General features: G+C 37.4%; 1 protein-coding gene across 1 annotated transcript in view; it reads right to left on the bottom strand.

Moving 5' to 3' along the window:
- Positions 1-14,809, bottom strand: part of LOC149793821 (uncharacterized) — a 98,544-nt gene that overhangs the window by 61,277 nt on the left and 22,458 nt on the right. Inside the window, exons 5-7 of the mRNA XM_089966470.1 lie at positions 13,522-13,627; positions 8,515-8,606; positions 7,608-7,682 (exon numbers count right to left, since the gene is read on the bottom strand). Of these exons, the coding sequence (XP_089822596.1) occupies positions 7,608-7,682; positions 8,515-8,606; positions 13,522-13,627 (273 nt within the window). The remainder of the gene's footprint in view (positions 1-7,607; positions 7,683-8,514; positions 8,607-13,521; positions 13,628-14,809) is intronic.

Genomic DNA, 14,809 nt, shown 5'->3' with positions numbered 1-14,809 from the left:
CGCACAGCTTTGAGCATAATGAGTCTCTCGTGGCCATTTAAAGGTACCAATTTCATGCTTGATTGGTTATTAAGTACTGTTCATAAAGTGTCCACAAGGAATCAGCTGGTAAACGAAAGCCCAGAAAACAAGTCACTAAGACACCACACGTCCACCCAAATGCAATGGATACAGTTGTCGTACTAAGTGTTGGTAATCATCCAAGGTTTGAATAATGTCATTGAGTTCCTTCCACGGAATCTGTCGAATCACTTGCGATTAAAGCCGTGGCATGGCAACCTGTTTTTATACCCTCTAGCGAATCTAAATGGTTCAGTCACTGACTGAACCATTACACTTTGTTCCGAACCTTCCCTTTCACTAAGTTTATGTTGCGTAATGGATTTTTGTAATCCTTCAACTCTTCTTCCTCATTTCGTTGCAGTAGGTGTATCTCGAAGTAACGAAAATCATTCACATACCGATCCTTCTCGTCCTCGAAGTGTTGAACAAGGTCTGACCACTGCAATACTTTTACACGAATCGGTCCTCTTATAACATTCAAGTACCAGTGGTTAAAACACCGGTGACATAACGGATGCAATTTTTCTTTACGTTTCACTTGAATTTTGAGCAGTTCTCTGTAAATGCGTTCTCTCAGCTCCACATGTAAGCCGCGAATGTTCTCTTGTAAAGTATACATGATGAGGTCATACTAAAACCATCTTTTGTCGGAGGTAATAAGTGTATTTTCTGTACCAATCTGAGTGTACTCCAGTAGCTAAACCAAATAGTTTAGTCTCTAGTTGACACACTACACATCGCAGAGAATTTTGCTCTAGAGACAAGATTCGATCACATAAAAAAATTTGGTAATCCACTAACCCTTCCTCTGGTTCTAGTTGTAGTATGGTCAACATGTAAGTAGTAGGACGAGTAGACACCAAAGTCTTACTGTCCTTGTCCAGCTGAACAATATCTGACCACTGGAACATTTTCAAATGAATCAGTCCTCTTATAGCATTCAGGTACCAGTGGTTTAAACTCCGGTGATGTAACGGATGCGATTGTTCTTTACGTTTCACTTGTATTTTGACCAGTTCTCGGTAAATGCGTTCTCTCAACTCCATAGGTAAGCCACAAATATTCTCTTGTAAACTATCCATGATGATAACAGTCACGAACAGAGTGAAAAGAAACGAACATAGTGAATAATTTCTGGCCACTCCCATACAGGGTAACGCCCAAGAATGCTACTGAAATCTTCTACTGTAAACAGTCTAAAGTAAAATAATAGGATGAACGAACACTTGATCCAGAGAAATCTAACACATTTGTTGACTTTTTTCACTTTCCTCTTGTGAATTTCTCGACACAAAAGTTATACAGTCACCCATTGAGATTTCGCTCTGGCAAGTCCCTGCCAAACTTCCTTGCAGATCTTCTCTTGCAGTTCTTTTGGTAATGATTCAATATCATTTATTAAATGGGATTTAAATACAGGTCTCGGTGGTGTTCAACGTTTGACTCCTAGCCAATCTTTTTTCTTAAACGACATGGTAGGCCACTTCAATGACTCGGTCCCACTAAAGGTAGGTAGTGACAATTCGGAGACCATTGAGCATGTTCCAGGTAGGCTGAATCTTGTTGCTCCCACTTGTGAAGTGACACATCGCAACTGAAGCACTCGACTTTATCTCCTTCGCCCAAGTATAAAAGTCCGGCTCTGGTTAATTCTTCAGGGGTCGGTCTTAGGCCATTTCGATTTGAACGATTGAAGACGATTTTCAAAGTCGCTGTATTCAGGCAAACGCACAGGGAACGAATATTCGTCTTTCACAGGTTATTCCATGAGGGTAGGGTGACATCGACAGCAGTTTGCTCCGGGCTGGATAATATCCGTAGGCTGGTAGACATGAAAGTTGACATACACCATCAAAATCAGTAAAGTGTCCACGATGACGAGTGGCATCGCTTTCGCATCCGTCAGGTTTGACACGCACAGCATCTTTTTCCATGATAGGTGTAGTGGTAGTAGTAGTAGTAGTGAGAACAAAGTTCCCATGATACTTTACTGCATCACTGAGGTTACAGCGTACATCATCGCTCTCATCGCAAGGCTCAGGATCGTAATCAGCTACGCAATTACAATGGTAAACGCATGGAGACTTACAGTTTACTTCTGGACATTTTCCGTTGCAATGCTTGGGTCTTATCCATCCACAACTATTTACGATATGGGGAAGTAAAAGTTTTGTAGAATCCCCGAACTTGAATGATGTCTCTTTTAAAGGATTCGTCTTGTTGGCTTGGTCTTGGTTGTCTCTTTTAAATACTAGTCGCAATGAAGTCTCAAGCTTGTACATCCTTCCTTTTTTATGTCTAGTTTTGGAAGTCTTCCTTTTTTCTTCCTGGACAACGGTACTACCTTCTATAAGGTACAGTCATAAATGTATCGTTGTGTAATGGGTGGAAAGGACATAGAAAGGTAAGGATAGTGCGGAGACCATCGAGTATGTTCCAGAATAGCTGAATCTGTATAGATACAGAGATCCTTTCGTAACTGAAACACTGTACTTCGTATCCCAATCCAGTCTCAGGTCCCAAGTAGACAAATCCTGTTCCAGCTAAAACATTCGAAATAGGTAGTCCTTCCCAAACCGTGGGCTAATTTTAAAACCTTTCCAATCGTTGGGCACAATCACAATAGTCAGGCAAGAAGACCGGAAAATTGTAGGGTTTGAACTTGAGTTCTCATTGGGTTTCTCACTCAATTCTTGCTGTGGCGAAGTCATTCTTCTTGTTGGTGGCTATCCTCTTGCAACCAATTTTTTATACCGACATGTCCACACGGAAAGTGAATTGGTTGGGAAGACGAACTCGCTTCTGGTACACAATTTGATAGACTTTTTCCAAGGGTCGACTGACGATTTGATGAGTGGGGAAACGTACAATCTTGTTCGGTTGATTGGTGGTCACTTTAAAATTTCCATCCTCTCCAGATTGCAAGGCGTCTTCCAATACCCAAAAGTTCACTACTCGACTGCTGCGATAATTGAGAGTCAATCCTTTCACTTTACACTCAACGTGCACTTATCCTTGTTTGTCCCTGTATTCATAGTCGTAATGTTTAGGACCACCACTAGCAAAACTTAGAGTCTTGTCGTCGGGGTGCTCGTCTGTCCAGGTTCCTAAACGGTCTCCTTCGATGTTAGGGTGTTGCTGACCCGGACGATAATGTGAAGAGACACGTGGGTCATGGATAGTGTCGCTTTTCCGTCGGTGATGTGAAACTGGTCATTGGATTGTTGCACGTGTTGAATCTTGTCGATGGCTTTGGAATGTGTCAATTCTGAGGGACTGCTAAACTCGATCCTGGCAAGGGATTTTAAGCTATCATGATTGTTGGAGAGTATCAAATGATCGTCTTCTTTGGCCTTACATTGGTGTTTTAGTGTGGTTAACAAAGAATCGCACATCTCGGTGATGAAGCCCCTTGCTTTCTCCAACGGTACCTTGGACTTGAAATCCAAACTTCACCGTGTAACTGTACGCCATAGTTCTAAATTTTCTAGAGGAGCGCTTTTTCGTCTCTGAAATGTGATAGAAAATTTCAGGGTTTACTAAGGGTGGTGAACTTTGGCTTGGTCTGGATTCTGGTTCACTCATGTTATCTTCAAAATCACTTGCATGAATTTGTGCCAAGATTTCAGCTATTGTACGAGTCGATACATGACGTTTTTGCCTCTTACGTTCTTCTCCTTTCCGCACAAGTTGATGCGATCGTTTCATCTTGATAGCAAAAGGTAAAATGACTAATGTTTAAACACCATGGGATCTTTTATATCCATGGCAAACCAACGTATATATAAAGGGGTGTGTCTTGCCTTCCACTATTCATTTCACTCTCAAACCGAGCAGAATGATGGAAGAGCCTACACAGATCGAACTTTTGATCAGAGCTTTGCGAGTGGTCATCAGAAAATTTTATTCAGACAAGCCGACGGCCTACTCCCCCTCCTTTCGAGATAAAAGTCAAGATACTTGCTATATTTGTAAGAAGAAAGGGTATTACGTCTTCAGAGTGTCCAGACCGCCAAAAAAGCAAAACTGGGGCTAGAAGAGACAAAAGTCAAGATACCTGTTATCATTATCAAGAAAAAGGACACTGGTCTTCAGAATGCCCTAAGAAAGAACAAGAGCAAGAAGAAGAGAGGGATTCTGGAGAGGAAAAATAGGTACCCTCCCCAAGGAAGAACCCAGACACGTGCAGAAAGAGATACTGGAGAATAAAAGAAGAAGGGGAGAAAGTGAGGAAGAAGTGGAGGAAAAAACTGTGAAAGTGAAGAAATTGAAAAAACAGAGAGAGTGAAGACAAATACAGAACAAGCTTATGAACGTTTTAAAGTGTTGTGTTGTGATGGATTGAATTGTAAAACCTGGAAACGTAAGTGTCTCTTGGTTTTGATTTTTAGAATAAGAACCTACACTCATGCACTCATACATTCACACATACAATAGGGGTAAAAAGGGCTTTTTGAGTTTTAATTGATGTTGGCAATTGAAATACTATATCTTTTCGAGAGAAATGGGTGGCCCTGAAAAGGGCCTTTTGGGTATTTGTTGGTTTAAACAACAAACTTAGGAAGCAATCAACTTTAACTGCCTTACGCCTTTGACACGGCCAAGGCCTACTTCTGGACTGCGTCCTATCAATGATGATTTGGTAGAAATCACTAAGGGTGGTATGGTAGGTGTAGTCACAGGGTTGGGTTGTTTAACTCGAGAAGGTCTTTTTCTCTTCGGTCGTAATAAAGAAGTCTGATACATTTGTTTCAGACTCCTAAACTCTGCTAAAATGTCTAACAGTACCGTTTGACTTTCACACTCTTGTTTCTTAGCTGCTTCTTCTTCCTGTTGATTCCTTCTTACCTCTTCTTCTTGCTGTTGTTGCTGAAGGAGAAAAGCTTGTTCTGCTTCCTTTTGTTGCTGTAAAAAATTTCTCCAGTTCTTCTTTATGTCTCTGTTTAAAATTCTCCACGTGTAGTAAGGAAGGAGAAGGTGGCGAAGGTACTGGTTCCGGAACAAATTCTTGCGAAAGAAAATCGACAAAATCCCAATTAAAATGGGAAGTAGATCTCAGTTGACTTGGGTAGTCCCTATTATTTCATCGCTTTTCGTCTCCACAACCGGTGCACACCGATTCATCATCTTCTTAATTTCCGTCATGTTTGAAAACGGTATCGCATGGATTGACTGCGCTTAGTCGCTAGCGCTTCTATATAGGGAATGTGACGTCACAGACTGCTCTCTTCGGATTGGACGACTGAATCCGTGTGGTGACTGAATTTTGTAACGCGTGTTTGGATTGTTCAACAAAATCAATCCGTTTCGATCTTCCCTTCCCCTATGAATAACCGCTGCTCGCTGCATTCCTTCACCTGTTCTCGTCACAAAATGTGGACCGACGTAGAATCCTCTAGTCTCGTATCTTCAATGCTGTTCCGTACGGACTTACACATGTATGTTAGATCATCGTGGACTATTGTCAGGATGACGGATACAAGCGTTTGAAAAAGAAGAATTTATGTGGAGAGAAAATGTTGTTTAAAGAGAGTTCTGATTTACGGACCAGAAGTCAGACAGCGTTTGAGGAAAAGAAGAAGACCTGTACGACACCTTCTATGTTAACGTTATAATGTTAACATAAAACCAAAGGCCCTTTTCAGGGCCCCTCATTGGCCTCGAAAAGTAATGATTTTCATGCCTCCAATTTTTTTAAAAATGTTGTATCAGTATTTGTCTCTTGTCTCTTGTCTGTGTTCTCTCTGTATCATCTCTGGTGTAATGTATTTTTCATATTGTCCCTTGACAGACCCACCATGTTAAATTCCCATTGTCCCTAGACAGGACCACCAATGTTAAATTCCCATTGTCCCTAGACAGGCCTACCCATGTTAAATTCCCATTGTCCCTAGAGTACCGGACCTGTATTCCCCATGTTATATTCCCATTGTCCCTATAGTGCCGAGACCCTGTTTTTAAAGGTAAGTTCCATTGTCCCTAAACAGCCTCCTTATACTACTAACGGTAGGCGTGTCGACTAATAAGGGATGAGAGAAGCTAGATCTTCCGCTGGGAGGGGCTAATACTTTAGGCGGGAAAATGCTTCACTCTTAGTCGTAACCGCGCAAAGACCCGTCAGTGAGTTGCTAATTCTCGGGGAGAGATACGTATTGTCTAGTGAAGCAGGAAGCTTATGTTGAGGAGGGGATTTTAGCTAAAAGCCACTCCGAGACTTAACTCGTAAAAAGAAGCGAATTGAACTGGGTAAACAAGCTTCTCAACAGTAAGACGGTATCTTGGCCGAGTCTTTGTGTTTGATTTGAATAGATAGTTGAATCTATTAGAATACTGAATCCTCACTTAGAGTTGCATTTATTAGACTATTTAATCGCATCCTATTGTTGAATTTATTAAATAATTGAATTATGACAGGTACTGAACATATATCAGAATGTAGATTGTGCACTATGCGACATTAGACAGAGTTGCATTTATGTGCATATGTATATATATATATATATATATATATATATATATATATATATATATATATATATATATATATATATATATATATATATATATATATATATATATATATATATAATTCTGCAATAGGAATGATTACATAATAACGATGGGTAGATACAGTATATGTTACAAAAATTCATCGAGTAATGCTATTCGTGCGTAGAGCGCAAGGCATGAATCCGATAAGTGGAAATTTATATGTACATAGGGCCTGGTAAAATTGTTCGCCCATTAGTCTGATGGAAGGACCGTGAGAGAGTGGATAATTTCAAAGAGTAGAGTAGGGAGATAAAGGTGTACGTCCCTTATATTTCTTCAGGAAGGTCCCAGGGTGCCGTGAGAGTCGTTGCTGAGATATTCCAGGGTGTACAAAGAGACGACACCGAGAGAATAAGAAGGAAGCCGTGGAGGCTTCCAGTGTGTACACAAGAGGCAAATAGTATAGAAGGACGAAGATAAAGGAAGGAGGAAAGAAGAGAAATTAGATGAGTACTTGGGAAAACTCACTGAACAGAGACTCTCTCACAATAGGACAGTTATTTCTATATGACGAAGTAAAGTGTATAGGGCATTTGGTCAACCCGGCCATTATTGTATTATAATATATTGAGCTGAAGATTTATGTCCTTGAACTTTTTGCATTTTATTTTGATAAAATTGTTATTTGTTCAACCTTGAGTTGTTATATATATTTAGAGAGTCGGCACTGCTGACTGAGGGCTCGTCAGTCATTAAATTTTAATGCACACCTTCTGCAGAATTATTTATAATACCGTAGTGGATCAGTATTATTTATGATACAGTAGCGGGGTTGTAACACATACATACATACATACATACATACATACATACATACATACATACATACATACACATATACATGCATGCATGCATGCATACATACATACATGCATGCATGCATGCATGCATGCATACATACATACATACATACATACATACATACATACATACATACATACATACATACATATAGAGAGAACTACATAACGATTGTATACATTTTTACTTACAATTTTTCCAAGACAGCCAGTTTCATACCGTGGCTCAAGATCAACTGGATCCAGGAATTTTTGAGCGTAACACATCTGTGGGAAAAGCATGGTTTAGTGTGACAATTGTTAAAGAATAACATAATAGGATAGAAAACGGTCCTCTTAAATGTCGTAATTTCTATGTTATTATTCCCATGTCTTATCTCCCAAAAATGTACACTCTAAAACAATTAAATTCGAATTTGAAAAAGTATCATTCGTGACAGAAAATACATATGTAACATATAGAAAGCTGATTTAACAGGGATACAAAGATTTAGTGGTATGTCATTTTAATCGAACCCTGAGTGCGCGCGTGTGTGTGTGATTAGGGTTTTTAACGTATCTTTAAAAATTTTTTCGTCATATCTCTACAGTGTGGCAAGTTTCTAGTACTGGGGCATTATGACGCAGACATGTATGTAGCATGATGTCACACCCAGTCACACTATCATGACACCAGGCTGACCAGTCGTAACACTAACCTCTTAATGCTGAGCGCCTAGAGAGGCAGCTGTTAGTACCGTTTTTGTAAGTATTTGGTATTACTCGGCCGGGGTTCGAAACCACGACCTACCGCTTCCGAGGCGGACGTTCTAACCACTAAGCCACCGGAGGGGTCAATCGAACACTGAAACATAACATTATTCATAGTATTTTTTATTTTAGAACAACACCAAATATTCGCATGTATATATGTATGTATGTGAGTGCGTGTGTGTGTGTAGGTAGGTAATGTTGTTTTGTATGTAGGTAATATTGTATTGTATTTAGGTAATATTGCATTGCATGCAGGTAGATATTGTGATATATATATATATATATATATATATATATATATATATATATATATATATATATATGGGAATGAGGCTTATATACCTACAGCATCTTCACTACACTGTTCAATATGGTCGCAATGGCCAGCGTGCATACTGAATTTGGGACAGATCAAACATCGTAGCCCTCTTGGAGCACCTTGACAAGAAAGCATAATCGTTTGATTGCTAATAATATATACCACATAACCAAGTCGTCTTTTTGTATATTAGAATATTGAATCCTCACGTATAGTTGCATTTATTAGACTATTTAATCGGATCGTTTTGTTGAATTTATTAAATAATTGAATTATGACAGGTATTGAACAAATATCAGAATGTAGATTGAGCACAATGCGACATTATACAGAGTTACATTTATGTGCATATGTATTTATATACATATATATAATTCTGCAAAAGGGTGCCGTGAGAGTCGTTGCTGAGATATTTCAGGGTGTACGAAGTGACGACACCGAGAGAATAAGAAGGAAGCCGTGGAGACTTCCAGTGTGTACACAAGAGGCACATAGTATAGGAGGATGATAAAGGAAGGAGGAAAGAAGAGAAATTAGATGAGTACTTGGGAAAACTCACTGAACAGAGACTCTCTCACAATAGGACAGTTATTTCTATATGACGAAGAAAAGAGCAAAGGGCATTTGAAATAACCAAAAATGCCCTTGACTGAATTCACAATAATCCAAAAATAGTGATTTAGTCCTGAATCAATGAGCATTTTGGAATTCCAAAGAAGGATTTAAATAAATTTAAAAAATCATCTCAAATGAACACATTTTAAATTGATTCCATTAAGAGAGATGTTAAAATACGGAATGAGTAATTTCCGTAGCAAACATCTTTATATACCATTCCACTTGACCTACATCACAATTACCATTTTCTGAAATTACTCCGCCTTCTTAATGGAAAATAACTACAAGCTGTAAATAAAAAAAAATTTTCTTGAACCTTCTAATGTCAAAAACAATTCTATATCTAGAATTCAAACTGAAACAAACCTGATTATTACTATTAATTGTCTTCATACATAACCTACAATAATATACAAATATTAGATGTGTATCATGTCGTTTACAAAATAAATGCCACTAATTAAGTAGACGCTTAGTATATATTATCATGCACAAATTAAACACACAGTATGCATTATATATATATATATATATATATATATATATATATATATATATATATATATATATATATATATATATTGCAAATTATCATATCTGTGTAGGTTATTTAAAAACAGATAATATAATGTGTTCTTATCAGAATAAGTGCGTTTGAGCGATTTAATTCTTTTCATATTGTTTTTAGTTCTCTAATTTAATCATATTTGAATTTCGCACTGTCTTATAGCGATTTTCCGCGTGATTCGTCTTAAATTCAGTACAAGGTCTAAGACACTTGAAGTGATTTGAATAAATATTTTTTTTCCGAAGTCGTAAGGAAGTTTAGCGTGAGTTTCATGAAAACAACTCCAGGCGGAAAATGGGAGGGACTTCCCACATACGTGTACATTAGTTAGTACGTTCGTCATTCAGAGGTTAAGTTCAGTATTTTGTTGCATATGTATAGATGCTGTTATAGCTGGATACAGAATAATTAGTGAATGGATGCATCTTGATGAGCACATCACACTTGTTACTAAAGTAGTTGACTGTGGTCCATTTTTAATGCTTCAATGACTTCAATTAAAATATGGGTTTTGTGTTGATTTCTCAACATTGTTCATTCTAGATAAATCAGACTACATGCCAGTACACATCTCTTGGTATAACATCATAACAGCTAAAGGTTATCCCTGTGACCAACGTGTAACCTTTTTATTTATTTCGCATTTATCTTATGATAACTTAGCTGTGTAGTAAATAGAATACCTTTATTCCTTGCAACATAAATCTCAGTTGATCTTGCTTTTAACCAGTACTACACCTTTGTCACAAAGTAAGTCCTTGTGACCTATATTTCACACTTCACTAAACTGGATTCAAATTTGTTTTTTTATTCTATTTTTTTTCTAAAGCACAGTCGATGTTTAAGTTATTAATGTACATAATTGTATGTGTAAATGTCCTTAGTTGCGCAAAACTTATACAGGCATTTCACATTTTACTGACCGGGTTGTGTTTATTTTACTTTTAGCTCAAGACCACGTATTTATCTTATTGTTCCCCCCCGCCGCCCGTTTTACATTTTATATACACACTTTTAGAGTTCATGAAACGGGGTGAAATGATGCATTATTTAATGAATACTACACACTCATTACAAACGTAGGTCAGTGCTACCTATATTTCATGCGTCACTGACTTCTGTTAAATTTTCTATTTTAATTGTATATGCAAGAAATCTTTAGAGTGGACAATAATATACAACTCTGTTAGTACCACACCCTTCCGAGGTTTTATCGCGTATGTTCTACCTAGAGTCATGAAAGTTGTTGATGGGCGGTATTTTGATGAGTGGTATGGTTTCATTATAAACGTTGGCCATTATGCTCACATGTTACTCTTCTCTGAGTATCAACGAACAAAATAACCAATGCATGTGTTTGTCAGTATTCTTGACCAAACACAATTCTTATATAAATGTAAATCCTTTTGGTCATTCGATGCGAGATTTCTGTGCAATTAGGAAAGAGCATATGCTTCATTTACTTGGAGAATTCATGTATATTCATTGTTTCTTTGGAACGCTGAGGGATGTTTTCAAAGAAAATTAAATAGGTTTAAATTTCAAATTATTTCACCTTTTGGGACTTGCAAAAAACGAAATGACAAGGAACTGACTAATTTCATGAAATTGTCGCTCTACTCATTTCGACATAAAGAAAATTATCTGTTTACACCAAAAATAAAGTAAGTCAGATAGCACAGATACCTAAACCTACCAAAGTTCCCCCTGTCCTTACAACAAGGACTTTCCCTGCAAATAGTACTTCCATCGTTGGTCCAACAACGCCTTGCTGTCTTTTTCAAGATGTTTTGAAACTGCTAGTAAAATATAGCTTCTCTCTCTCTCTCTCTCTCTCTCTCCCTCTCTCTCTCTCTCTCTCTCTCTCTGTGTGTGTGTGCGTGTGTGTGTGCCGTTCCATAATTGATTGCCTAAGGTTTAGGGTATACCGTGATTGATTAGTGACTTTTTTTAAACCCAAGATTAAAACTGAGTAATTGCACACACATCATAAGAATCAACACTTTATGGTCAGCAAGATTAGTCCAAAACTGTTGTCTACAAGTCATTTATTGCTAATACATGAATTTAAGATTACAATGGCCGCACTTCACAATAGATTTTACGATGTTATCGCAACCCCACACTGGCCGTTTCATCCTCCAGGAACGTAAAGTACATATAATCTTATAAATTTGTTATATTCAGTACCATTGTGGGATTGCTGGTTGGTTGTGACTGAGACCACTTGTAAGATTTAGGCATTATGGGATTACTGATTGGTTTAGGATGAGACCCCTTATAAAGTTTATGCATTATGGGATTGCTGATTGGTTGTGACTGAGACCACTTGCAAAGTTTATGGATTATTTGATTGCTAATTAGATGAGGCAGAGAACTACTTGTAAGGTTAAGGCATTATGGGATTGCTGATTCGTGGTTTTTGAGACTACTTGTATGGTTTCGGCATTATGGGATGTCTAACTGGTTTTAGCTAGGACTAATATACATGCTGGTTGATTTCAAATGGTCAGCCAAAATTAGTACGAAAACTGGAACTGCTTCGTTGAGGAGGCGGAGATAATCATGTGGTAAGATTGAATAGTGGAACGTCATATACAATGAAGCCAAAATTGGACGAGATAAGTTCCAAGCTGACGAGACACTTATGGTGAAAACTATACTTTCCATAGTCGTATTTGTAGGTTTCCTGTAGATGTAGTTCACACGGTACTGGCACAAGGATTTCAGAGACAAAGCATGTCTCTGTCATTGGGTATTAAAAGCTTCCTGAATCGTAGAGGGGCCCAAAACTGCCAACTGAATTCTCATACCATATGTCAATGAAGAAACTCTCCCAAACACCCCATTCATGTATGTGTGTGATTATGATTTTTAACGTAGCTTTAACACTTTTTCAGTCATATCGCTACGATGTCTGCAGTGTGGCAGTTTATAGTGATGTCTAGCACTGGGGCATCATGCCGCAGACATGTAGCATTATGTCCCACCCAGTTACATTATCCACACCAGGCCGACCAGTCCTAACACTAACTCTTAATGCTGAGCGCTTAGCGATGTTAGTACCATTTTTGTAAGTCTTTGGCATGACTGGCCGTGGTTCGAACCCACGACCTCACGCTTCCGAGGCGGGCGTTTTAACCACTAGGCCGCCGGAGCCGTCACGTCCCATTAATTCTAGGTTTGGTATACATTTATCATCTTGGCAGTAGAGATGGGAACAGTAAGGTACCATATCCAGCTTCATCCAGAATTTAAAATAAGACTTTACGGAAGGAAAACACTGGTAATGTTTTAAAATTGCATGTACTATAGAACACCTGTTCTAAATGTTTTGATTACGACATTTGCTGCATTTTCTGAAACTGGATCATTAAAGAAGTATTATTCTGAAGATGAACTACACCGAAACAGTTGTTCACTTTGCTTTGAAGAAATCGTGCACGTAAAGTTTAATATAGTGTCAAGATTATTCTTAAGGATAGTGTATGTATGTATGTATGTATGTATGCACGCTTGCATATATTTATACACAATTTTATTTACTAATATTTTTACAGTTATTATTGGATAATATATAAGGCGGACACGCGAAATTTAGGATTATCCAAAGGCATTGTTATAACTAAGAAAATAAATAAAATTATTAGCATATTGAATGTAAAGATTAATATCTACGAATTTATGTGAATTCTTTGAAGGAAATTCCCTTGAGAAATTGGTATTTTTGTTCTAATCATCATCTTCATTTTTTTCTTCATCCTCTTTTTATAAGCACTTCATTATATCGTCATAGCTTCATCCAATTGATCTTCATTGATATCTATCAACGTGACATTCATATTTACCTGCCACACACAATCCAACGTTGCAAAAATCGCTATCGCAACACTCGCTACATACAACCATATTAGTTCTTTTTCCAACTGGTATGCCCATGCTCGTTTGACAGAACTGAAATAATAATAATAATAATAATAATAATAATAATTGTCGTCATCATCATCGTCGTTAATATCATCATCATCAGTATGTTTATTGAAAAGTAAAAATAAGATGCCTCATTTATATGAAGGAATGTGGGGTGTCTCAGTAATTTAAATAATAGTTTCAGCGTTTTTAATTTGAAATAAAAAGATGTTGAACCGTTGCAAGGTAAAAGAAGAAGTCTCGTGGTTTCATAGATACCCAACTCGACTCACGAATAAGATTAGAATAAATTAAAATATTTCTGTTCAATAATTTTAACCTTACATATAATAACACAACATATTTTTGCAGCTTGTGTAGTCAGTTGTATCCAGTCGCTATTTTGTGACTTATGTTCGTAACACATACCAATAAAAAGTGTTCCAATGGAACAGAATATTCTATTCCAATATTATCAATCCATCACTGTTTTCTCCTCGTATCGCAATTTTTCACCCAGAGTAAGCTAGTTTCAACCTGGCCAAAGTTTTAATGACATACATGTTCTTTCCCAGTGCAATGCCGGTTTCACATGAAGAACATATGAAAAGCAAATACCCCACCCCGACCTTTCACATCTCTTTGCATCTATATTTCTGTTGAAATTGTCTTAAGTAAAGATTTTGTAAAGACGCTGTATATGCATCTTTTCATTTTAATATTCCGTATTGTATTGATACTTACAAGCATTCTATACACAACGACAAAACAAATGTAAAGAGTACAATCAAACAACTAATATATTGATTTCATATTACTTTTCTCTCAGTTGTCTTAGATAATTATCCACAAATGCAAATAGCACTTTAAAAAATAAGGAATCAAATCTTAGACAGTTGTCGGTGATCTACAGCGTAGCATGCATCGATTATATATAACGACTAAGAGAAATTAAAAGATTTGATTATTATGTTTTGTTCCTACTAATGAGGCTACTATTTAAATAAATTTTTCCTTCTGGTTTTGTTTCTTTACTTGCTATTATTTTGTTGGAAGTGTTTGGTCGTGCGAATGGATTCTCTTTCCGAAGATCTTTCATTATACCAGACGCGTGTAGAGATACTAGGGATTGGGCCCTGGATTCACCTCTTTACCAAACGTATTAACAAAAGTATCATTATGAAAATAAATAAGTTAGCGATTTATTATTTGTACGTGTCATTGTCA

The sequence above is a fragment of the Sinohyriopsis cumingii genome, chromosome 8 (assembly GCF_028554795.1).
Source record: "Sinohyriopsis cumingii isolate HCF-2022 chromosome 8, ASM2855479v2, whole genome shotgun sequence".
Taxonomy (NCBI): Eukaryota; Metazoa; Mollusca; class Bivalvia; order Unionida; family Unionidae; genus Sinohyriopsis; species Sinohyriopsis cumingii.
Note: the sequence above shows the minus strand (reverse complement) of the source record. Positions and strands in the feature narration are given on the sequence as shown.